Here is a 23,897-nt window from a genome sequence, read left to right on the forward strand (position 1 = left end):
AGTCTAGTTACTCAATAACACAAGCTCCTAGCAAGGGCGTATCCAAACTACCCTGTTAGGGTGGATGTCCAAGTGCTCGCCACATTGAGATTGTGGGGAAAATTTTGTAAGTAGCCAATATATGGAGGGTGATGACATATTGGGCACCCTTGGTGCCATGAGAGTGGATGGAATGGGCCATCACCATTTATTCAAGGAAATTTTCAAGCATGAGCATGTGATGCCTCCACATAGTCATCATTAGTCATAGATGAAGTTCTTGAAATAGGATCATAGCTTTTGAATAAGAGGTTTTGAACTTTAGCCTCATGACTCGCGTCTCGAAAGAACCTAGAGAAATACGTAGAGGCCTCTAACTGCTTTGTCAATCATGCTATCCTCACGAGAGCAAACCTCTTCTATTGCGAGTCAAATGGCATCTCCAATTTTCTTCCAGTTTTGTGGCCGCTGCTGTACACTCTTATGGGCTTCTAGCCATGTGGGTTCTTCAATTTTCTTCGATTTAAGCTTCATCATCTAAGGTGTTCTGGATTTTCATGAAAAACCAGCCAATGCGGAAGCATTCTCGTCCTCCCTGGAGGTACTTAATCTTCTGCAAATTCTTGTACATAAATTGGGTTTTTGATTGTGCTTGATTGGGCGGAAGTAATTCATTAATTGGGCGTTGTCTTTAGAGATTAAGCTTAATTGCTCATTACCCGGGCGATCAAGAGTGGTAATGTACCATCAATCTTGTTGATACAGCTTATTTTGGCCTAATTAAGTAAGTGTGGCTGTGGTTGATTTGACAGCCATTCTACAATACAGGCATAATTTGCATTTTATATTGTTTCAAAAGATTACTTGCATTGAATGGTTTTATTAGGGATTTGCAATTGGCTTTTTATTATTCGATTATTAGCAAATTATTAGCATTCTTTTTTTAATAATCAGTGCGATATAGGAGCATCAATATGTTGAAGGCAATCCTCCAGTCTTAGATATAAACATTGGATGCATACATACATTACACATATGTAGTCCATCTGCACATCTGTATGTATGCTTATGTATGTGTAAACTTTTACAACTACAGGTTTATACAAATGTCCGTACTGTTATGCATACACATGTGTAAGAGCACACTCATTGCTGTGGTAAAGTCAAGTTTGTATGCTTGATTGCTGACCTGTCAAATTAATCATGGCATTGTAATGATGTCTAATACATGCTGCATGCTTGGATACATACAAAGTTACAGATGTTGTTATGCTTATGTATGTGTAAATCTGGTGTATACAAATATTATATTATAATGCCTGTACATGAATAATATGTTCTCACACACATCAATGAGGATTGCTTGGTGTACATATAAGGATGCCCATATGTACCTCCATATGTCAGTGCATATACACATCTCTGTTTGTGCTTATGTTAAGTGTAAACTTGTATAATTATAGGTGTACACATACATTCACTACATATAAGGATGTCCATATGTACCTCCATATGTGAGTGCATATACACATCTATGTTTGTGCTTATGTAAGTGTAAACTTGTATAATCTATGTTTGTGCTTATGTAAGTGTAAACTTGTATAGTTATAGGTGTACAAATACATGCACTATGAAAAATTGAAGGTCGCCGTACTAACGTAGCTTATAAAGCTCTCAGAATGCATGGAATGCCAGAGCTCAAAAATGAGAACTCTTGGAGTAAACAACCACGCCCTCTAGAAAATGGGAATTGGGTTTGTGAGGACCCACATTGTGGAAATGTGAATTACCCTCGCCGGACAGAGGTACAGTTCCATTGAGCATTTATGTCCTGATGTACACACGTGTATACATACATACATTTATGTCATGGTGTACATAAATGTGTAAACATACATACATTTATGTATGTATAAATATTTTCTGCCCTTATGCTCAATGTAAAACTTCAAGTTGATGGCGTGCCTGTTTTTGAGTGCAGTGTTTCAAGTGTAGAAAGCGACGGGGTCCGATGGGTGATGCTGTAGTGAAGGCTTTCATAGAAAAAATGAATTTGGTCAAGGGCGAAGTGCAGCATCCAACTAGAATGATTCATCCTTTGGTAAGTTGGTGACAGGTGAATAGACACAGTATCTTGTTAGGATTTGAAGTGATTGTGTGTTGTATTCAGAGAAAGAGGTGTGACTTGCTTGTTTAGTTGCATCATTAAGACTTTAAGAATCATTAAGGTCAATTGCACCATTAAAGGAAATTTAGTGGACAGGATTGGGTTATCGTGGCACATAATCTTGGATTCTTTAAAGTATCATCGAGTCTCTGTCTGCTTGCAAGCTTCTTTGGCATTGACTTCACAGTTGGTATAATGATGAAGATGTGCTACTTAATAGGTACTTGGGTAGGAAAGAAAAAGAAAAAATGCTCCTAACTGTAGCTATATGGCCACTGATCAAGTGCGCATGTAATAATAGAACTCACAAAGGTTCTCCTTCACAAGCTCCAAAGTCAAATGTGATCCATTTCATTGCTCACTGTGGGGAAAAATGAATGTGGAGGCCCCCTGTGTTACTGGGGGACCGGAGGTGGTTAAGCTAGTCTTCTGCATTCCTTCACTTACTGTGAAGCCAGGCTGTTCTCAGGAGCTGAACTAGTAGCCATGTCCAAGAGTTCGCACGTCTTTATCACCATTGATAAAGAGTCATGCAATATGGATAGAAATGGAGGATGGGTGGCAAATCTAAACACCACCTCTGTGCTGACAATGGAAAAGCAGGGATGCAAGGGTACTTTATCCTTGTCTAGTGGATCCTCTGGGAGGACAACAGGTATAGTTGCCGTTGTGGGCTTGACATGGGGGAGGTGAACCTAGCAGTGGCTGCATCCACCCTGTTGATGACTCAGTGCATCCTCTGGGAGGACAACAGGTATAGTTGCCGTTGTCGGCTTGACACAGGGGAGGTGAACCTAGCAGTGGCTGCATCCATCCCTGTTGATGAGTCAGCTGCTTCCACCACCTTACACCCTGTGTTAGCATCTTTGGGTGAGGGCTCAAGCAAGAATCTCTGGTTGTTGATAAGGCTGAGATATGGGCTCTTTGTGTTGTGTTGTCATTAACAGCAGGGGCAGTGATTAGCCAAGTGCCCATTCTTACAAGAGACATGGCGTTTTTCAAGTAAACCTGTGACTTCCACCCTCTGATAGAAGGTGGATCCATCTAATGGCATAAAAATAATTTGAGAAGAGAGGGCCTCTGGCTTCCCCATGATGGTATGGGCAGAGGGAATGCCTGCTGCTCGTGCCAGAATGAACATTGCAGGTGTTGTAACCAATTCTCAGCTCTACCTCATGTGCCTAAATCAGATCCAAGGTATTTGTTTAATGCTACACGGTGAGTCTTAGTAGTTCCAGTTGGGGGCATAAAGATAGTAACCTAATGATTCTTTTCTCCTGCAGCATGGAATGGTTTCATCTGGTTCACCTCTAATCAACAAGCTCGATCCTTGGCCAGGAGCAGGTCTCGAACAGATACCATTTGAATCACCACATTTTGATGGTGAACAGTGTTTCTTTGGTTGCAGGTCCACCACCTTGAGGTATAGCCTCAGTATGAGCTTGACATAAGCACAACATGGCTAGTATGTTATACCTGCTTTTTCTGACAACATTATTGGTGCTTTATGTGTGCACAGTGCTACGACAGCAGGAAAGCGCCTTGCTGAACATTTGATAGCTTGTTTTGCGGCATCATCTGATCCCATTGGTGATGCGGGAGAATGCTTGACATCAGCAGCATTATGGCTTCAAACCATGAAACTCAGGTTCCACACAGCAGAGGAGCAAACTTTGTCTGCTTCATCATTGGTGTCAATAGGTTCCCCTGCATTTGGCAACTTGTCTATGGGGGTAAATGGTTCCCTTAACATGCTTTCGCAGCCTCAGTATGCAACAAGTGTGGGCCATGGTGCTGCTGTCTTGGGTGTGGGAAACATATTAGCTCGCCCCAACTCTAGTGTGAGCAATTCCTCAGGTTCTCGAATGCTAGTGCGGGCTAGCTTAAAATGGGAAGACTACAAGGATCGGCCAAGTGACTTTCTCAGGGTATGCAATTAATTTTTACAATTTGATTTTTGAGGTTCTCTTTTGTTTAAAATGTTACATGCATCACCAACATTTGATGCATGTGCTATGATAGGTTAGTTTGTTAGGGTTAGGGTTTAGGAGAGGATTCAGCCAATGTTGTGAACCATATTATATTAAGAGACAGAAGAGGGCAACATTCGAAGGCGTATTAGATCCTGGCTTGAGTGTAGGGCAGCATTCTAAGGTCATGTTAGACCCCGGCTCGAAAAACGAAAAAGACAGAAGAGGCTATGAGTGTGAGGTAGGGAGGAATCGTGAACGGGTAGGCATTAGGCTGCCTACCAAAGTAACATGAGTCTGAATGCAGATCACACAAAGTGGGCTTACCTTTCATAGAAACTGCAGTGACACATAGGTGGGGGCACCCAAAACAAGGAGCCATATTTTATTTGGGCGACCAATGTTGAATGAAGTGTAAACAGGGCAGTTAATTTGAACACCGACCTTAGTAATATAGAAAACATTATCTTTTGGAAAAAAAAGCACGTCATGATGAAGAAGCCCATTCTTCCTTCTTCATCTTTCATTCTTGCCATCAGAGCCTCAGCACCCAAACTTCCTCTCTTCCCTTCAGATTGTGGGCATCTACATGTCCTTAGATGTAACATGACTAAAATGCAATGACACATAGGTGGGGGCACCCAAAACAAGGAGCCATATTTTATTTGGGCAACCAATGTTGAATGAAGCGTAAACAGGGCAGTTAATTTGAACACCGACCTTAGTAATATAGAAAACATTATCTTTTGGAAAAAATAAGCATGTCATGATGAAGAAGCCTATTCTTCCTTCTTCATCCTTCATTCTTGCCATCAGAGCCTCAGCACCCAAACTTTGTCTCTGCCCTTCAGATTGTGGGCATCTACATGTCCTTAGATGTAACATGACTACTATGCAGAAGCGTGCTTAATGATGATTAACGCAAAGCAACAAAGATTTAACGCTATCACATGCTCATGACATAGAGAAGTAGAGAGAAAGAGAAGAGAGAGACTCTTTACCCAACCTACTCCTACTATATATTACTGAACAAATGAGTAATTACAATGATTGCCATAGATCCAATGTAGATCTAGACTATGAATGCTATGAATGAACTTATGCTTACTGTCCTCCACTGTGCGTTAATGGAAAACGCTGATTTGGAGATGTACTTGGCTGATCCAAACTGTTAGACTGCATGCCTTTGGCTCTACAATCTCTGTCTTTGAATGATTACGAATGACCCATGACCTGCCTTTATATAGTAAAGTGTTAGGAAGTCGTAATCAGGTCGGTTTTCACTTTTCAGGCCATAAAAAGTCATCAAAAATGTCATAAAATGTGTTCATATTGTGTCCATAATATGTCCCAAGCACTGGTGCATGTACTGGGCACCCCCGAGCACCTATAGGGCCACCAAACTGTCTCCAAACTGCCCATATACGACCTCTAACTTTGCCCTTAAGGCAGCTGTAAGGAATAGTCATGTCTACGTGGCGCGTGACATCTCCTCCTGCTAAACTTAGAGTTGGGGTGCACATGATGTGCCTTTGCTCCATGCTGTCGATTCCACTGCGGTCTGGATCTCCCATATGGTGTCTCCACCACTCTCCTCGAGAACTGGCGGGAATGGAAGTTGCCCCTTTGCCTTTGGAAGCTCTATGGGCATGATAGACTCCATGAACACCTCAGCAATTGAAGTACTTAACTTCTCCTCCTCGTCGATGGATTTGGAGATAATTGTGGGAACCTCGCAAATTGTCACCTCCTCGATGGCTATGATGATCTCAGGAACTCGCATAGAATCAAGAATTGTTTGTGGCTCTTCATGCTCGAACAATTGCACCTCTTGCTTGACCTAACCTGCGGATCCAACACGGTTTCTAGTGCCTCTTTGGTATCCCTTTGTCCTTGGTCTTGTGCTGCGGTACTCTTGTCCTCTTCCTTGGTCTTCACCACACTTGCTTCCACTGGAGTACTTTGACTCATCATGGCGAAAAACTCTTTTATTTGTTTCCAATACTCTTCTTCACGTCTTTCATCGTCTTTTCTTCTTCGCCTTGCTTCTTCTTCATGTTGTTCCCTTCTTTGCCTTGCTTCTTCTTCACGTTGTTCCCTTCGGCAATCTTGGTCTTCACATGCTTGCCCTTTCTTGGGATGCCTGTTCGAACATGCCCAACTAGCTTCACTTTGCCTTTTCATCAAAGCGAAAATATCCTCTATGGTTTCCATGAGGAAACGCTTGCTATTTTTTTTGCTATAATCAATCCCAAAACCCTAAACCTAGGCTTCTACATGCATCCTAGACACCCTAGAGCCATGCTAGACTGAAATATAGACTTTCTAGTACTATACTATGCTGACAATGAGCAAAAAGCTGATGCAAAAAGGCTGATTTAATACAAAAATGCAAACCCGAATTTTGCTTGCAAACCCTAATTTGTTGATTCACATGCAAACCTTAGCATTGATGCAAAACTTTACGACCTAGACATTCTCTGATACCAACTGCTTCCACCTCATGGAGGAGAATCTGTTCAAGCTCAATAACTTCGGCTTCATCTACCACGTCCGGTTGTTTCTCATCTGCAATATCCTGCAAAGCTGGACCAATGTAGGGCTTCAACCAAGAAACATGGAAAACATTATGCATAGTCCAACTATATGGAATCATTTATCTTTTTAATGATAGGAAAGGGTCCGAAGCTACGAAAGGATAATTTTGGACAATGTTTGCCCACTTGCTTCATTATCCGGAGATATACCCAGTCCCCTTCTTTAAAGTTGACATCCCTTCTTGATTTGTTGGCTTGCCTGGTGTATGTTTCCTGTGCTTTGGCAAGGTGCTCTTTGACAGACTCAATAATCTCTAAAAATGTTTCGGTGGTCTTGTTGGCCTCCAAGGAAGATAATACCATATTTTCTTGTCAGAAGTGACAAGAAACGGCGACTAAATGCTGTCTCGTATGGAGTTCGACCAATGCTAGATGAATGAGTGTCGTTGAGTATGGCCTGAACCAAAGAAGATAATGCTCCTACTTTGACTGCCTATCATGGCAATACGATTTAAGAACATCAAAATGGCAACTGATTGTATATTTTTGTCTGGCCGTTTGTTTGCAGATGGAATGCAATGGATAGATGCAACTTGGTCCCAAAGTTATTGAACAATGCTCTCCAAAAATTTGAAGTAAACTTGGGATCCCTGTCTGGTGTTATTGTCCTTGGCAAACCTCCAGTGGGGTACCAATGTCAGATGAATAGGTGAGCAATGTCTTCAGCTGTGGTTGTTTGCTTGCATGGGATCAACATGCAGAATTTATTGAATCAGTCCACAATGGTCATACACTGTGTTCCGAGATCCAAATGCAGCGGGAAGAGGTGCAACAAAGTCCATACTAATATCCTAGAAAGGACTATCTGGAACACGCAAAGGTTGAAGTAACCCTGCCTGTTTCGTATGAGGTACCTTCACTTTCTAGCATGTTTGACATGCTTGGACATATTGATAGACATGCAGATTTCACATTGTGAATTTTTCGTCCGAGTTGCGGCCAGTTGATATCGTGCTTATTCTTTCTATCTTTGGCGGTGCATTTGCCCTATCAACTACTTATTTGCTGTACTAATTCTTTCTATTTGCTTCTTCCCTTAGTGCTAGGCTTCATTATGGCTGAGTCTGCCCTACATCTCTGGAGGTTTGACAGAAACTCACTACGAAGGCCTTTGTGTGAATATATGCTCTTATGTGTGTGTGTGTGTGTGTGTGGAGCAATGTTGCATAGAAACACGTTTCGTACAAGTTTGAAACGTACGAAACGTTTCGTCCTATACGAAACGCGTTTTTTATTCATCCTGAATATTTTAATACCCTACAGTCCATCCCATCACATCATTTCATACGTTTTCTGTGCGCGTTTCCTAGTGGTGGCCACCTGTACTTTTTGTCGTTTTGTGTGCTAGCTTGCCATCGAACCAACGCCCGCGTCAGCCCGCCTGCTCCTTGGTGTCCTTGGGCCTTGTGGAGGTCTTCTAAAGGGGTAATGTCATGTTTTGCTTTATGTTGGTTCTCTACACAACTCACAAAGCATCACGTTTTCTCTTCCATCAATATTTATGGCATATCTTCCTCCCTTGCTCTATTGAGGCCTAAGGCTACCTACCTTCTCTTCTCCTTGCCCTATTGTTGGCCAAGATGACAGTTAAATTCATGAATCATAAAATGACGTTACTTTATGTTATGTGTCTAGCATGGTGAACTTTGTCACAAAGAGGCCAAAGGTTTTGAGCATGTACAGGGCCAATAGTGATCTTGAGCTTCTAAAGCCCTCCAAAACTCGGTTTGCATATATGTTTATTGTGGTGGAGAGACTGGTGAGAGTGCAACATGGCTTATTGTGCACTGTTGTGTGTCGTGAATGGACAGCATGAGGACAAGGATGAGCCCAAGTCTATAGCATTCTCTCGTATGGTCATGAGAGATACTTGGTGGCAGGATGCAGAGGGACTTGTGAAGGCCCTTCAGCCCATGTATAGTGTCCTTCGGCTCACAGACATGGAGGGGAGTACCATTGGGCTGTTCTATGAGTTCATGGACAGAATTGGTGAAGCTCTCAATGATTGCACTACCTTGTCACCTGACAGGTGCTCACCCTTGGGCTTTAACTTTAGTCTTTGAGTCTTTCTCTTGAGTCTTCCTGTAAGTTATTTTATAAATCTTGATCTCTTATGTATGTCACATGTAGAGTTCAAGATATTAAGGAGATCTAGAATCGGCGTTGGGATTGGTTTCATAGGCTAATCCATGCTAACAGCTCACATTTTGCATCCCCTTTGGAGGAATGAGGAGCAATACCTCAATGAGGAGCTAGAGTCGGGATGTACCGATTACATTATTAAGTTGGTGGGACTCGGAGGTGATATACAGCTTATGAGAAAGCTCGAGGATGAGCTTCTCATTTACCGCAACGGTAGCCATATGTTTGGGCGAGCTACTGCATTGCTCAAGGAGACACAGTTGGAGCAACTTTGGACATGTTATTTATTTTGATCTTGGATTTTGAGTCATGACTCATCACCCACGTGGTGATCCTTTTGATTTCTATTTAGTGATTTCTGTTTAGTCATCACCCACGTGATTTGTGATATCATCATATCTTACATGTATTTTGTTTTTATTGAAATGAATTCAATGTGGTCTCTTATAAGTTATGTCAACAGTTTTTTCTTTTGTATATTTCAAGTTAAAAATATACATGCTTTTTCTATTTTGTATGAAACCTTTTTGTACCCGTTTCTTACCTTTTATGAAACGTTTCAAAACATATGAACCCCGTTTCATACCTGCCGTTTCAGAAACGCTTGGCAACACTGGTGTGGAGTGCGTGTGTGAGAGCATATCTTGATACAGAGTTCTACACCCACTATTGGGCACTGATGACGTTAGTGGGGATGTCGTAGTATCTAGTCCATACTATGCATAATGGAGTTGATAGTTATATAGTCTTGTGGGTTGACTACCATATGAGTATATAACATGCATGCTCCTAAAAGGTGAATTTGGGCATGTTCCTAGATTCATCTAGGTATATATATTGATAGACATCCTGTCTCATCTTTGGCCAATAGAGTGATCGCTCAAGTTTCTCCAATGTACTGTTGATACCACGATGGCCTCCAATGAGAGAGTCATTGACATCATGGAGAAGTCCCTGTCACTTTTCCCTAAGAATGCACAATCGGTTCTTGTAGAATAACCAGTCATCATGAATGGTATAGTGACCCGGTTGAAGATTCTTCTTGTAGGGCCAATCTATAGTAAGTCCCAAATTCCAATGAATTCTCGTATTGTGCCTTCATACTGTCGAGATCTTTTTCTTGGATTTCAAGCATAGTGGACTCTTGCAAATTTTGAATTGTGCCTTTGCGACTAAGAGCATTGGCAAACGGTGTTATTTGAGCCAAGGATGTATTCAACATACCTCCAAACTGTTGAAAGATCTGACTCCATCTGGCTTGTTTGTCACTCCATTGGGCAATAGACATGGCTTGCAACCATTTTAGTGCATGATGATCTATCTTAACGGTAAACTCTCTTCCGTAAAGGAAGTGTTTCCAATGTTTAAGTGTTGTCATCAACCCCAATAGCTCTTTGTCATACACAGAATATTTTATTTCTGCATCATTTAATTTTTGGCTATAATAAGGCACTGGGCGCCCTTCCTGCTTGAGGATAGCTCCTATGGCTAGATTGCTGGCATCAATGATTACCTCAAAAGGATCATCCCATGTGGCATGAAGCCAATTTGAGAACCCGAGATTCAGAGGCAACTTTTTTCATTGCATAAAATGCCTCCAGTGCTTTGCGCGTAACGGACACCTTTTGTCGACGCGTCTTCACGCCCTTGAGCAAATCGGTAAGAGGTGTTGCAAGGTTGGAAAATTTGTCCATATGGGTATTGTAAGCTTGGTAGAGACCCACAAAAGAGAGGATCTCTTGCTTTTTATAGCAATTGGATTGCAGTTCGGATTCACGTGACCTATTGGTTTTCAGGTCCATAAATATCATCCAATATGTCATTATAACATGTTCACACTGTGCACAACTTGCGTCCCATCCATTTGTGCATGTCTTGGGGCATCTCCATGATCGTATTGGACAATCCAAACAGCTCAAATTGGACCATATCCTGCCCCTAATCTGCCTCTCAGGTAGCTGAAGTAAGGTCCATGTCCACATGCCAGGCTGTTAACGCATACATGTGACAAAATTGTTTTAGTGCCTTAATCACTTTACTAGAAACCCAGTTGAGAAGCAATATCAATAGGCCACTAATCTCAATTATAGCCCTAATTAGACTGTTCCATCACAAGTATTTGGCACCCTATACCGATCTCAATCATTGAGTGAAACCTGAACAAGAGCATTGTTCTCCGACAAATGGAATATTTTGCCCAAGCATGTGTCAGTGGCGGCTCATGTGACTCTCATAGTCCTTATGTCTGAACCAATTCTCCCCTTTTAAGGGTGTACATTCCTTCATATGACCATAATTCTTCACAAAGAATATGCCATCAGGATTGCAATTCTTTGTGGTGATTCATATAGAACAGTGCCTTCCATCGGTAAGCACTCACTCATGGTAAGGCGGGTGCCCATAAAGCACACTAGAAAAGTCGAAACTTTCGCCATAGCAGTTAACGACCCTAGGCCGCTTGCCTGAGAGTCATGATACTCAGTGTCAGGATATATCCCAGTTATGATACACACCACCTCCACTAAGTATTGACACACCACCTAGGAGATTATTGCTAGTATCATGGCGTGGCATATCTGGAAGACCAGATGCTGAGAGGCCTTGGAGGGTACTCATGTTTATGACACCCAGTGTATTTTTAGTATATGGAGTGACATTGTTCATACTCTTTTGGCCACCTGGGCCCGTATGCAGGGATCTCTTAGAGTTGCGCAAGCAAAACACAGCAGATTTATAAGAGAATGGAACCATGGTATTCTCTTCTCCTCCACTTTTATGGGGCTTTTATGGCACCATAGTGCCCCTGATTGGTTGAGATCTCCCTACCTTTTGGTTTGAGATCTCCCTTTGTATATTTTATATTACTTAATAGAAGTCTCTTTTTTGGAAAGAAAAAAGGCGAGGTCACACTCGTCACTCAAACTTAGACTGAAAACTGTGGTGACTTTTGCATTTCCTAAAATGTAAAGAATATATAGTCTGCATGAGTATCACTTGTTTTTAATAATGTGAGAGATATCTATTAGGAGTTCGGAGATCCGGCTGCGGTGACTGCCTCTGCATTTGGTGGAAGCCTGAAGCCTGAGCCTGGAGTTAATGGCAATTGGGAATGTGAGGAGTGCGAAAACGTGAACTTCCCTAGAAGGTGAGTGATCCTACCACATGCCTTTTTCTCAGGTCTATGGTGAATTTTATCTCAGCTTTTCATCTCTCTGATATCAAATGTTGTACTAAAAAGGTTCCTTTGGATGATAGGACCTGTTGCTTTCAGTGCCGCAAGAAGAGAGGAGTCAAAGGAGACGAATTGGTCCGGAAATACGTCCATGGCCTATTTAATGATGGCAGCACAATCTGGGCTATGTGAAAACTCTCTTGGAAGCAGATTGTTGTTCGTCTCTATGCCATACCTTGCAAGTTTTTAAAGCAATCTGCTGGCATACAGATCTAGAAACTCCTTTATAGACTGCTTTGTGCTCAGAAAAGTTGTATACATGCCAAAGGTTCACTTGGAAAGTATAGAAAATATGGAATTCATCATCCACACATATTAAGGACAGTTTTGTGTGTATTGGGCAATGACACTTTGGTATTCTCGTTTCTAAGGGATGGGAGGTTCCAAAACTCAAGTTGGTCTAAGGGGCAGCTTATGGATGCGATTGTGAGATCATTATAACATAAATATGCAAGTAAATTTGTATAATCCAATCAATGAGCCCACTGTCTCTGGGTTATTCTCTACTTATATGGCTATCAATGGCTCTTTGCATTGCATGATGTACTGCTGGGTCTATCATCATAACTGACTCTATTGTCCAGACTAATCAAGTTGCACAAAATTTAATGAGTTAGGTTAGATGCTGTATCTGAGATTGTTCCTTATGATCTCTGGGCTTGCGATTGGATAAGGTCACAGTAGAGGGGACGGTATGGGCTCTTCTTTCTTGACTAGATTGTGCATTTCACCCAAGATCATCATTGACGAAGTTATCACCCTCACAATTCATATGTTTTGTTTTTTTTTGCAGTCACTGTTGGAAGTCCATGAGAAGCGGATGCCAAAACTTGTTTCTGTTTCATTATGTGTACTCCAAGATAAGCCCCTTCACATCGAGCCTCAGTGCTGGACGTCAACCTTCTCTGCCATTGGACCAATTGAGCCATCTCCTTCACATAAAGTACCCAATACTGGGAAAACCTACACTGATGGGTTCCTTCTCTGACATGCCCAGGGAAATCTCATCTCCATACTTATTACTTTTCGTCCAGCCGTGGCAAAACTGTGTTGGCAACACTCTCCACATAGAACTAGGGGGGAGACAGATATTGGGCTCCCTTTTGGGTGCCAGGCGTGCAGGGCTTGGTCAGATCATTCTTTGGCACCTGACGTAGGAGGCTTTTACCTTGCCCCCCACCACCCCCCCCCCCCCCCCCCCACACACACACACACTCTTTTTTTTTTTGTCAAAACAATGCTTCATTAAGGATTGTATGGTACATTCATAGCTGTCCCAAGGTGGCACAACTACTACTCAAATATCAGAAACAGTGGAAAAATACTTCCAATTTTTTAGAGGAAAGATCTTTGAGGTCAAAAGAATCTTGGAGTGAAAGGTAAAGAGACCTCCTTAAAAAAGGAAAGCATATGATCTCATCATGGCAGAAAATCAACTGATTTCATGCATGGTAGATCATCCACAAAGCCCAATATCTAGTCTAGGCAAGGAAAATTGTGTAATCTAGCACAGATGAAGAAAGGTGGCTGAATATCTGGAAGAATTTTCTGAAGTCGTCATTGGGAACCCCCTCGCCCCCCAACACCCCACCACCCAACCTCTCCTCTTTCTTCCCCGTTAGTTATGACCACCAGCTCGTCAGGCACCTTGCCTACTGCCCATCAGCTGTTGGGCTTACCTGCCATGCTACTTGGCCTATACACCACTTTCGCATCCCTCAATTACGATATACACCACCTCTGCTGAGTATTGACACCACCTTTGAGATGCTAGTATCGCGGCATGGCATATCTGGAAGACCAGGAAAAGCATTGTGTATCCTCTAATGATCAAACAAATATTTCATCTTTAGTGCAAAGGATGGTAATAACACCACCTTATTATAGATGTTTTTAAAAGGGGCCTTGCCTGTAGATGCATGCACAAAATTATTATAGGCAAACTCTACCAATGGCAAGTACATGCAACATAGCATTTTGAAAAGATATTATAGAGTCGAGTTTGCAACTTCACTTTGGCCTTCTATTTGAGATGTCCAACCTCCAAAGATGAAAACCTTAAAAGACGTGTGAAAATGGAATACCTAATAAGGGAGTATTCATGTTTATGACATCCAGTGTATCTACAGTATATGGAATGACATTGTTCATACTCTTTTGGCCACCTAGGCCCGTACGCAGGGATCTTCTAGAGCTATGCAAACAAAACGCAACAGAATTTTACGAGAGAGTGGAACCATGGTATTTTCTTCTCCTCAACTCATTTTATATTACTTAATAGAAGTTTTTTTTTTGGGAAAAGAAAAATTGCTCTATGTAAAATCGGTGGCCAAGAATAAATGTAAACACACTTTCAAAAGATCTCCAAGCACCTGGGAGCAGTGTAGGTCTCACTGTCTTTGAAGAATTCTGGTTGCAACTGCTGAACAAGCTGATTGCCATTGCTATAGGCTGTACTCAATTTTAAGGAACTACCAGGCTTTTACACCCACTTGGAGGTTTGAACCCACATGAAACACCTGCATTCAAGATGTATATGGGAAGAGCCTTTGATAATATCTAGGGATTTTACACCTTAAGGATAACAACTAGAAGGATTTTGGGAAGTTGCTGGAGTCCAGAAGACCTTCCAGGAGCCTCGTTGGAGAAGGCTATGCTGCAGAGGGCCCATCTGGTGTTTCGCATTGCTTCCAAATGCCTCTACACCCCCGTCAAGGAGAAGTCCTGATATTGTTGCCACCCATGGAGGCACAAAAGTTCTATCAAATTTCACCAACGTAAATAGGAGATTGCTAGTTATACATTATGCCATAACCCACCATGTCAATGGTGAAGACTTTGGAGTTCTAATTGTGCAACCTCCAATTCATGAATTTCCTTAGGATACAAGAGTAGCATTCTCATGGATTTTTTACGATACAAGAGTAGCACTATAAATTTCATTAGAATAAAAGAGTTGCACTTTCATGATTTCAAAACATGAAGGTAATCATATGTGCTTATATGACATTAGTGATAGTATTGTGCCATTGCATTAAGATTTTTCATTCTCATCATTTCAAAACTCTTGCATATGTTAGTATCTATGTTAATACCAACTAGGGTCAAAGTTCTTGCTCTTGCATATGTCAATATCTATGTTAACACCTCATCATTTCAAAACTCTTGCATTTGTTAGTATCTATGCTCATACCAACTAGGGTCAAAACTCTTACATGTGTGAGTATCTATGTTAATACCAATAAGGGTCATGGTATCTATGTTCTCTTATTAGGGTTTTTTACTTTAAAGCCAATGGTTTGTTGCATGTCAAGTTGACGTCTTAAATCATTGCCAATGGTTTGTATTGTGTCAAGTTGACTTCTCAAATCATTGCCACTACCACTACACCCATTAAATCTTACACTACTTCTAAAGTAAAAAAACATTTCCTTTGGATAGTTGTGGATTTTTTCTCTCTCAAGGGATTGACAAGATAAAATATTAGATTATTAAAAAAATCAATCTCTTTTTTTACTCGTAAACCACCATTTGGCACATGTAGCTAGCTTACTTCTTTCTAGTCTAAAACCTGATTATTGGGCCAATTTGGCTATGAAGATATGTACAAAATGACATACTTGCTTCTAACGTAAACTAAACCATTTGAAAAAAAAGGAAAAAAGTGAGATGAAAATGTGATGACCATTGCAAGAATTCCATTTCATCCAAACTACTATATAGCTTTTGTATTGTTAAACTCCTACATGCATTTTTCTCCAATCAATTTCAACCATAAAGCACATAATTTATCAAAAAGGAACCTTGCAAAAAGTGATGCGCACGAATAACTTTTATCACAAGTTTGATGTTTCGTGATGTGTACATGTCATTTGTTTCTTTTTTGGTAATTATTTTTGTTGCTTGATGCTAATGGCTCTATTCCTCATCATTGGTGTGCCTCTTGCTTTTACAATTCTAGCCCCACCTTTTGTTTTGCAATTTGTGTGGTATGCCCAAATTTGTGCTCCACTTCTTATCTCTTTTGCATAGTTAGACATCAATCTGCTTCTTACAATTAAATTTCTTATCGCTCCAAATTTTTATCTCCTTTGTTTGAAGAAGTTAGAGTTAATTCTTTGCAATTTATCATCATCCTTGACCTTATTCGGCCTTTAGTTATCCCATTTTTAAAAGCACGTTTATTAGCTTCTTGGATGTGAATATGCATAAAACTATAGTTTTGAAAGAAAGGCTCTCTTTATCTACCTTATCATCAACTTATCACCATATGTTTTTCTTCTTTGATTTGATATAGCCTTGAGGATATCTCCCATCTTTCAATATGGAACTCTTAAGCACTCTACTTTTTTTTGTACAAAGTTGGGTATCATGCATGTACTTGTAGAATGACTATCATACCATTTTTATTTTTTATTTAGTACAAAACTTCTTGCATTTAATTTGGCTTTGCACGATCATGAAATCTCTCTTGAATCCTTTAAAATGGATGAATATTACATCCAACCCTAACATACGCTAGAATGGAAATGCAATTGTGGTTGGGAATTTACTTGCTATCCACACCTCCGAAGTGCTACTTCCATTTAGTCGCTCCTCTCCTTCACGCGCTCCTTAGGTGTGTCACTACTTCAATAGTAAATGGTCACTCTCTCACTCTTACTCTCAAGCAAGAGGCACAACCCATAATCTAATCTCTCTCTCTCTCTCTCTCTCTCTCTCTCTCTCTCACACACACACACACACACACACACACATAAGTTGCACCAAGGGACTTTTCAATTATGTATAAGAGTGTATAATACAATAGTGAGATTTCATTTATATACTTTGGCCATGAGTTCACATGGTGGCATTTTGGCCACCCAAAACATAAAAAGTGGACTTCTAGTAGCCTTATAGTTGATTGGCCTTACAACTCTTGAGCACCAAATAATTAAATAAAAAATATACAATGTGCTAGTCAAATATTTAGTTAGCATGCCCCCCTTCTTAATGATGTTGATCATGTCCTCGATTCCTCGAGATTAAGGAAAACATTGACCAAGAGCAGAAGAGCAATTGAGGTGATTGTAACAGTTTAGAGACATTGCTTGATTAGTTTCTTGCTCCTCCGAAATAGACGGAATAAGGATGCTAGTATGATGGAAAGAAGGTAGTGGAGTACTGGTGGAGCGAATTTCCACTTATTAATATAATGGAGAGATGTTACTGTTAGATATTTATGGTAATACTACAGTGAAACCTTTTTTTGATGCCATGGACACTTTTGTTCCACTGGGTTTTTCTCTATAGTCATCCAAGTGTGAATGGACACCTTACAATTAGCTAGTATATAAACAACCACAATTATTGCATAGGATTACTCCCTTATGTTCTTCTAATCGAGCATTGTGTGTGCAAATTCGTCTCCATTGTGAGCTAGTAGTGGTATATTAGAGCAGGGATTTTGATCTCTCAGCTTCTTCATCATTGAAGTTTTTCTTACTGGAGCTTTAGATTCCATTGAAGCTTTCTTGCATACTTGGAGCTTCACTCATAGGCAGAAGAAGGCGGCTTCTCTTGTAGACTTGGAGCTTCACTCACTCACAAGTAGCAGATTGCGGCTTCTCTTGCATAGTTGGAGCTTCACTCATAGGTGGCAGAAGGTGACTTCTTCAGTAGGTGTGTCAACGACTTCAACAGCACCACACCTACTGCATTTGCCATCTTCTCTCCATCTTGTAGTTCTCCGTTCAATAGTCGTCGACTGTCAATAGTGCCATTAACTCACTGCTTCACTATAGTAGGGTTAGGTGCCCGGCACACAATGAAAGTGGTGGTTCTACTCTAGAAAGTATGTCCCAGAGTCCTAAGCTCACACACAACACAAGAAAACATGAATAGACTTGAATGAAGAGGCATAACAAATGCGAAGATGATTGAATCACTTCTATCATTGCCGCATGCTGTTACAACTCCTCTATGCCCCATGCACACCCAACAGTGGTCATAGTGAGGTGGAAACTCACAAGATAGAATGATAATGACTACAAGACTCAATAAATGATAGTGACTACATGACTCACTGCACTGTGCACACCCAACAGTGGTCACAGTGAGGTGGAAACCCACAAGACAAAATGATAGTGACTACAAGACTCAATAAATGGATAACAAAGACAACAACGAAGAGGATGAGCCGAAGGTGTATGTCATGAAGAGTTGGATCCCCCTTCAGCTCGATCGCTCGATCTACTTCAACAATCGTCCGATCTAGGACTTCAATCGTCCAATTCTACTATAATTTATTGATTGCTCAATTCTACTTCAACAGTCTTCCAATCTAGGACTTCAGTCATCTGATTCTACTACAGTTTGATCACTCCACGATTCTACTTCAACAATCATCTAATCCAGGACTTCAATCATTAGATTCTACTACAAATTAATTGCTCAATTCTACTTCAATAACCGTCTAATCTAGGACTTCAATCATTCATTCAACTTGTAGATTTTTAGCAAACTGACAGATCGGTCATCAGCACATATCTGGTGACTTCATTTCAAGCTATTTTAGCATCTCTTTTTCTCAGATTTAACAACAGTCAAGTATGACTAGCAACTCATCCAATGATTTGTTTGGTATTCTTTCAAAAGGAGACAAGTTCGATGGATTAAATTACTTCTTTTGGAGTTTCATGCTCATAAATGTCCTTATTGACAAGAATTATGGAATCTTGTCCAATGATGATGACCCCCACCCTAGCACAATTACTCCTAGCACTCCTCAAAGGAGTCATGGCCAACAAACCCAAACACATGCTTCTCAAGTTACTGATGATCAAAGAAGATGGAATTCAAATAATACACAAGCTTTGGCATTAATTATTTTCTCTCTTAAAGGAGCTACTATTCTGCACATTTGTTCTTGCAAAACATCTAAACTTACTTGGGACACTTTAGAGACTATGTATCATGCTAAAAATGATGCACAAGTTGCTTTTCTCAAAAGGAAACTTGATAAGGAGAAAATGCAGGAGAAGTCTATAAATGAACACCTAACCAAATTGCAAACAGCTTCTCAACATCGATGAGATCATTCGTGACAAGGAAATGGTTAACATCATCCCTAACTCTTCGTATGAATCTTGTGTGGGTTTCAATACTTCCCTCCGGCTTTCTTGGAGGGGCAATATAGCCCCTCTTACCTACCAGGATCTTTTCAGCTTATTGTTAGAAGACGAGCAATGCATTCATCTCAGTTCTAGCAGTGATCAAGCTCTTGTCACCAAGAACAAAGGCAAAAAGTTCCAGTGGAAGACCAATTTAAATAAAACTTATGAGATTAAAGATGATTTCGAGAAGCCAAAGAAAGTTACTTTGCTGGTATTGCAAAAAGCTCGACCATGCAATTGAAAATTGCTTTAAACTCCAAAATAAGAATAAGAAGAAGAAGGAATCCAACAAAGGCTCCAATAGTTTTTCCTCTGAGAACTAAAGTACCCAAAAAGAGGACTCTACAAATGTTGTCCTAGAAGACTTCTCACTTATAACTGTTACAACTTTAATATTGACCAAATTCATGCCTCAATGTCTCTAACACTTGGTTTCTTGACAGTGGTCCCTCTAAGCTCATTACTTCTGAAAGAAGTTTGGTCAAAAATATGGAGTATGTGCAAGTTGATCACACAATTATGTGTACAAATGCAAGCTTAAGAAAGCTTTATATATGGTTTGAAATATGCCCCAAGGCTTGGTACCAAAAGATTCATGCCTATTTGATTAGACTAAGATTTCAAAATAGTCAAAAAGGACAAACATGATTTGATTGTTATCATTCTCTATATTGATATAACATGTTGTTGATAAGAACCAATGAAGATTTTATTACAGCTTTCAAGGTTGACCTCGCCTCAAATTTTGAGATATCAGATCTTGGTCTTTTATACTACTATTTAGGTATGCGGTTTATATAGCAAGATGATGGTATAGTCATTAAGCAATCTAAGTAAATCAAGGCAATGCACAAAAGGTTCAAGATGGAAAGTTACAAACCAATCTCTATACCAATGAAACCTAGTGCAAAGCTCAATTTACATGGTCATGAACCATTTAACATAAGCACTGATGATTAAGCTATTGGATACCTTATATATTTGTGCAACTCACGGCCAGACATCTAGTTTAGTGTATCACAACTTTTGAATTTTATGTATTACCTAGGGACTAAGCATTGGCAGGTAGTTAAATGTATCTTTAGATACTTACAAGGCACTCAAGACCTTAGATTGTTCTATGCCGAGGGGAGTGATTTAGAACTGTAGGGGCAATGAACTATCTACACAATAGCCAAATTTGGAAATTGCTTCTTCCTTGGACACTCATGCATCTCTTGGCGAAGCAAGACGCAACTAACTATGGCAACCTCATTTTTTGAAGTTAAATACAGAGCAGCATCCTTGTAACATTTGAATGTGTATGATTGAGAAGATTGATGGAGGATCTTTATATCTGAAGAGACACCCCTACTCCAATTCTCATTGATGTGACTGACAATCAAAGTACAATGACAATAGCTAAGAATCCTATCTTTCATGCTAGGACCAAGCACATTGAAGTGCACTACCACTATGTGAGAGAGAGACTCCCTGCAGGTGAGATCAATCTGATCTTTTATGGCAGTACACATGATAATGTGGTAAATCTTTTCACTAAAACCTTATCACGTGAAAAGTTTAAGACCTTTCGCAAAGCTTTGGGCCTCATCCCTTTCAGAGACTAATCTTTACAATCTCTGTAAACCTCATATTGGTACTACAAGGGAGTTTATTAGTTATTTATGATAGTTCTACAGTGAGGCCATGTATTAATGCCATGTGCACTTTTGTCCCACCAGTTTTCTCTATGGCCATCCAAGTGTGAATGGACACTGAGGTATAAGCAACCACATTCATTGTTTAGGGTTGCTACTCATTTCTTGAACGAGCTTCCCTTGCAATTGAGCTAGGCATTCTCTATCACACTCTACATCCTTGTGTTCTTCTTACCGAGCATTGTGTGTGTGAGAATTCAGTTCCATTGTGAGCTAACAGTTACTTGATTAGTCTGTTGTTCCTCTGAAAGAAAGGGGATAAGGATGCTAGTATGATGAAAAGAAGGTAGTGGAGTATTAGCGAGCAAATGTCCACTTATTTTAGTATAATGGAAAAAGGTTAGTGGAGTACCGGGTGAGTAAATGTCCGCTTAGTGTAGGCATGATTTATTGATATTTGGGACTTTATTATTTGATTTGATTTTGTTTCTTTCATTGCCTTCTTTTGTACTTCTATCCTCTCTTAAGTAATGTTTACTGTAGACTAGAATGAAACATCTTAATTAGAAATGAATGGTAAGAAATGTGGAGGGTTAGTTAAGCAAAAATTATTTAGTTAAACAACAATGGGCAAAGGGGGCTCTAGAGGAACAAGTACACAATCATCTGTGTGAATCCTGTGCTCCTTTCTTTGATTATTAATGTTACATTGATTGATCAACTTTGCATAGGTGTGTACCTTCAGCTCTTTCGAGGGTGGATGTCTTCAGCTCGGGGGGTTCATGTCTTTGACTGTAGGAACTTGGGGTTTTTGAGTACTACTCTGGCTATGGCAATTCTCTGCTTTCGCCCACCTGACATCCTCGCTCCCTTCTCTCCCACCTGTTTGACATGCCGACAACCAAAACATAAATCAACAGACTTTAAAGGCTTTCTGAGTTTTATGAATGGACTGCTGGGAGATATGGTTGGAGTCAACATTAATCACCTGTGTTGCACAGCCACCCTGCAAACTGCTGATGAAGTCATGGTGGGCATCCGCTGCTCGTGCCGCCTGTTCAATTTCCGCCATGGTAGCATTTTCCTTGCCATATGTAATATTTTCCCATATCGAACAGGCAAACAATACAGACTCTTGACTCGCCAATGCCATCTGGTCCCTTAGCCATTTGAGCTCCAAGTCCTTTATATCAACCCCATCCTAAAGAACCTGCCCCCACTATGTTGACTACCCTTGGTGTTAGAACTCTTGTGTGACTAGCTTCTTATGCTTCGATTAGAAGGGTGAAACAAGTTGTTGATCCTTGTTTAAGATGGGTTGTTGATTGGTTGGAGAGACTAATAGAAGGGTGATCTTGGTGGCTACTTATATCATATGGATGCATGCCAAGCCATACACACAAGATGCATGGCACCATGTCACATGTGTGTTTGGGGTGAGGTCTCGTGAAATCGAGTCTTACTTCCAGCTCTCATCCGTAAGGACACTGCTTGGTACAAATAAAAATCTCGCATTACCAAAAAAAAAAGAGAGGATAATTAAGGTCATAACACCTTTAACGAAGCTTGATGCACATTAGTTGATAACTCACAAAAGACGAGAATGACTTTAAGAGTAATTCGATATACAACCGCTTGTTAACTGTTGAATGGTGGCATTGAAGGAAGCCACTTCATACTCAAGATCCCGACACTATGATTGATGTTGTCACTATGGAGGTGCATGCCTCTACTATAAGAGACATTATGTTCTCTTGCGAGTGGTTTGGACTAATTCTTCAACTCTCTTTTTTTCTTTCTTTTTCCTAACACTTTTCTCTCCTTTCTTCATTCACTCTGAGTCTAGCACCTTATGCTTTTTTCGACTCTTAACTATTTTTTCCCTATTTTATAAGCATATGTGGCTTTGGTGTATAGAGTTGGCTATTGAATTTTGATAACGACGACAAGCCCACGGATGATTCCTCGTTGCAAGGCCTGCAATGTGTTATAGATATGCCCTAGTGGGGATGGCCATAAGAATTTTGTAGTCACCAGGTGGCTGTGTAAGCGGCTACATGCGAGGCCCTCCACTTGGTACATAGATAAGTAACCAGGTGGAGGTGTAAGTGGCTACATGTGAGGCCCTCCACTTGGTAAGTAACCAGGTGGAGGTGTAAGCGGCTACATGTGAGGCCCTCCACTTGGTACATAGATAAGTAACCAGGTGGAGGTGTAAGCGGCTACATGTGAGGCCCTCCACTTGGTACATAGATAAGTAAAGGAGCTATTTCAAACCACTTTACTTGTTGCCAGCTTGAATGTACCTATTGGCTCTTGGGATGTTGTGGGCACGGCGAGCTTGATGATAAGGTTATGGTGGAAATTGAAGTGTTGCCCTTATGCGAGAAAAGTTCTTATGTGTTACACCTTTTTTGGATGAAGGTTTTTATGGTTCCACTCACATAAGGGGTGGTGAGGTTTTGTTGAAGAGAAGTATTCAACTTTTAGGAGTCAAGGGGATAAATTTAAATCTTGTTTTGCCCATATCTTGCACTTTTGCAAGCACATTCTTGTGTCTTCCCTAATTGCAAGGAGAGGTTATTATGGTTTGCTTGCTCCTCCTTAGGCCACCACACCAAGGCCATGGTATCACCCATCACAAGATATTCATTGGGCCCTCCGTCGAGGTTTGGTTGCATTTGGCTCATTTGCTCAACATATTCTTGTGTCTTCCCTAATTGCAAGGAGAGGTTATTATGGTTTGCTTGCTCCTCCTTAGGCCACCACACCAAGGCCATGGTATCACCCATCACAAGATATTCATTGGGCCCTCTGTCGAGGTTTGGTTGCATTTGGCTCATTTGCTCAACATATTCTCAATGGAAACCCATCTTTTCAATTGTAGGAACTCTATTGAGTGATGATCAATACATAAGGCTAAGTGTATTGGAAGAAGTGTGATTGGATGCACTACAATGAACAATAATTTTCCCAAAGGAAGTGTGATTGGATGCCCTCCAGTGAACAATAATTT

At 40.6% G+C, this 23,897-nt stretch overlaps 2 protein-coding genes and 1 long non-coding RNA gene across 6 annotated transcripts; 2 read left to right on the forward strand and 1 right to left on the reverse strand.

The window, feature by feature from the left end:
* Positions 1 to 300: 300 nt before the first annotated feature.
* Positions 301 to 12,557, forward strand: LOC147633785 (uncharacterized). Of its 2 annotated transcripts, XM_086804825.1 has the most exons (7): positions 301 to 580; positions 1,658 to 1,784; positions 1,961 to 2,080; positions 3,430 to 3,569; positions 3,666 to 4,074; positions 11,882 to 12,000; positions 12,111 to 12,557. In XM_086804825.1, the coding sequence occupies exons 1-7, from the start codon at positions 537 to 539 to the stop codon at positions 12,217 to 12,219; spliced, it is 1,068 nt and encodes a 355-aa protein (XP_086660951.1). In that variant the 5' UTR covers positions 301 to 536; the 3' UTR covers positions 12,220 to 12,557. The 2 variants fall into 2 exon arrangements, with proteins under 2 accessions (XP_086660951.1, XP_086660952.1); XM_086804826.1 differs by lacking the exon at positions 1,658 to 1,784 and having other exon boundaries at positions 302 to 580.
* On the reverse strand, positions 816 to 22,143 carry LOC147633786 (putative multidrug resistance protein). Of its 3 annotated transcripts, none has more exons than XM_086804828.1 (3): positions 21,870 to 22,143; positions 21,621 to 21,763; positions 816 to 1,168 (listed from the first exon to the last, which is right to left on the reverse strand). In XM_086804828.1, exons 1-2 carry the CDS (start codon positions 22,032 to 22,034, stop codon positions 21,662 to 21,664), a joined length of 267 nt encoding a protein of 88 aa, XP_086660954.1. In that variant the 5' UTR covers positions 22,035 to 22,143; the 3' UTR covers positions 816 to 1,168; positions 21,621 to 21,661. The 3 variants fall into 3 exon arrangements, with proteins under 3 accessions (XP_086660954.1, XP_086660955.1, XP_086660953.1); XM_086804829.1 differs by lacking the exon at positions 816 to 1,168 and adding an exon at positions 16,668 to 16,716; XM_086804827.1 differs by lacking the exon at positions 816 to 1,168 and having other exon boundaries at positions 21,556 to 21,763.
* On the forward strand, positions 6,912 to 9,120 carry LOC147633787 (uncharacterized). The gene is made up of 2 exons (XR_015266859.1): positions 6,912 to 8,742; positions 8,844 to 9,120. It is a non-coding gene; the product is annotated as an uncharacterized LOC147633787 (long non-coding RNA).
* Positions 22,144 to 23,897: the final 1,754 nt, after the last annotated feature.

This window comes from Cibotium barometz, chromosome 11 (assembly GCF_041138505.1).
Source record: "Cibotium barometz isolate CiBa-2024 chromosome 11, ASM4113850v1, whole genome shotgun sequence".
Classification (NCBI taxonomy): Eukaryota; Viridiplantae; Streptophyta; class Polypodiopsida; order Cyatheales; family Cibotiaceae; genus Cibotium; species Cibotium barometz.

Excerpts from the sequence above, each read along its gene's own strand:
- LOC147633785 (XM_086804825.1), top strand. The coding sequence starts at position 537 with ATGAAAAACCAGCCAATGCGGAAGCATTCTCGTCCTCCCTGGAG. Across the intron at positions 581-1,657 it reads CATTCTCGTCCTCCCTGGAG|AATGCATGGAATGCCAGAGC; the intron begins GTACTTAATCTT and ends TAAAGCTCTCAG. Across the intron at positions 1,785-1,960 it reads ATTACCCTCGCCGGACAGAG|TGTTTCAAGTGTAGAAAGCG; the intron begins GTACAGTTCCAT and ends TTTTGAGTGCAG.
- LOC147633786 (XM_086804828.1), bottom strand. The coding sequence starts at position 22,034 with ATGGCATTGGCGAGTCAAGAGTCTGTATTGTTTGCCTGTTCGATATGG. Across the intron at positions 21,764-21,869 it reads AGGGTGGCTGTGCAACACAG|GTGGGAGAGAAGGGAGCGAG; the intron begins GTGATTAATGTT and ends CATGTCAAACAG.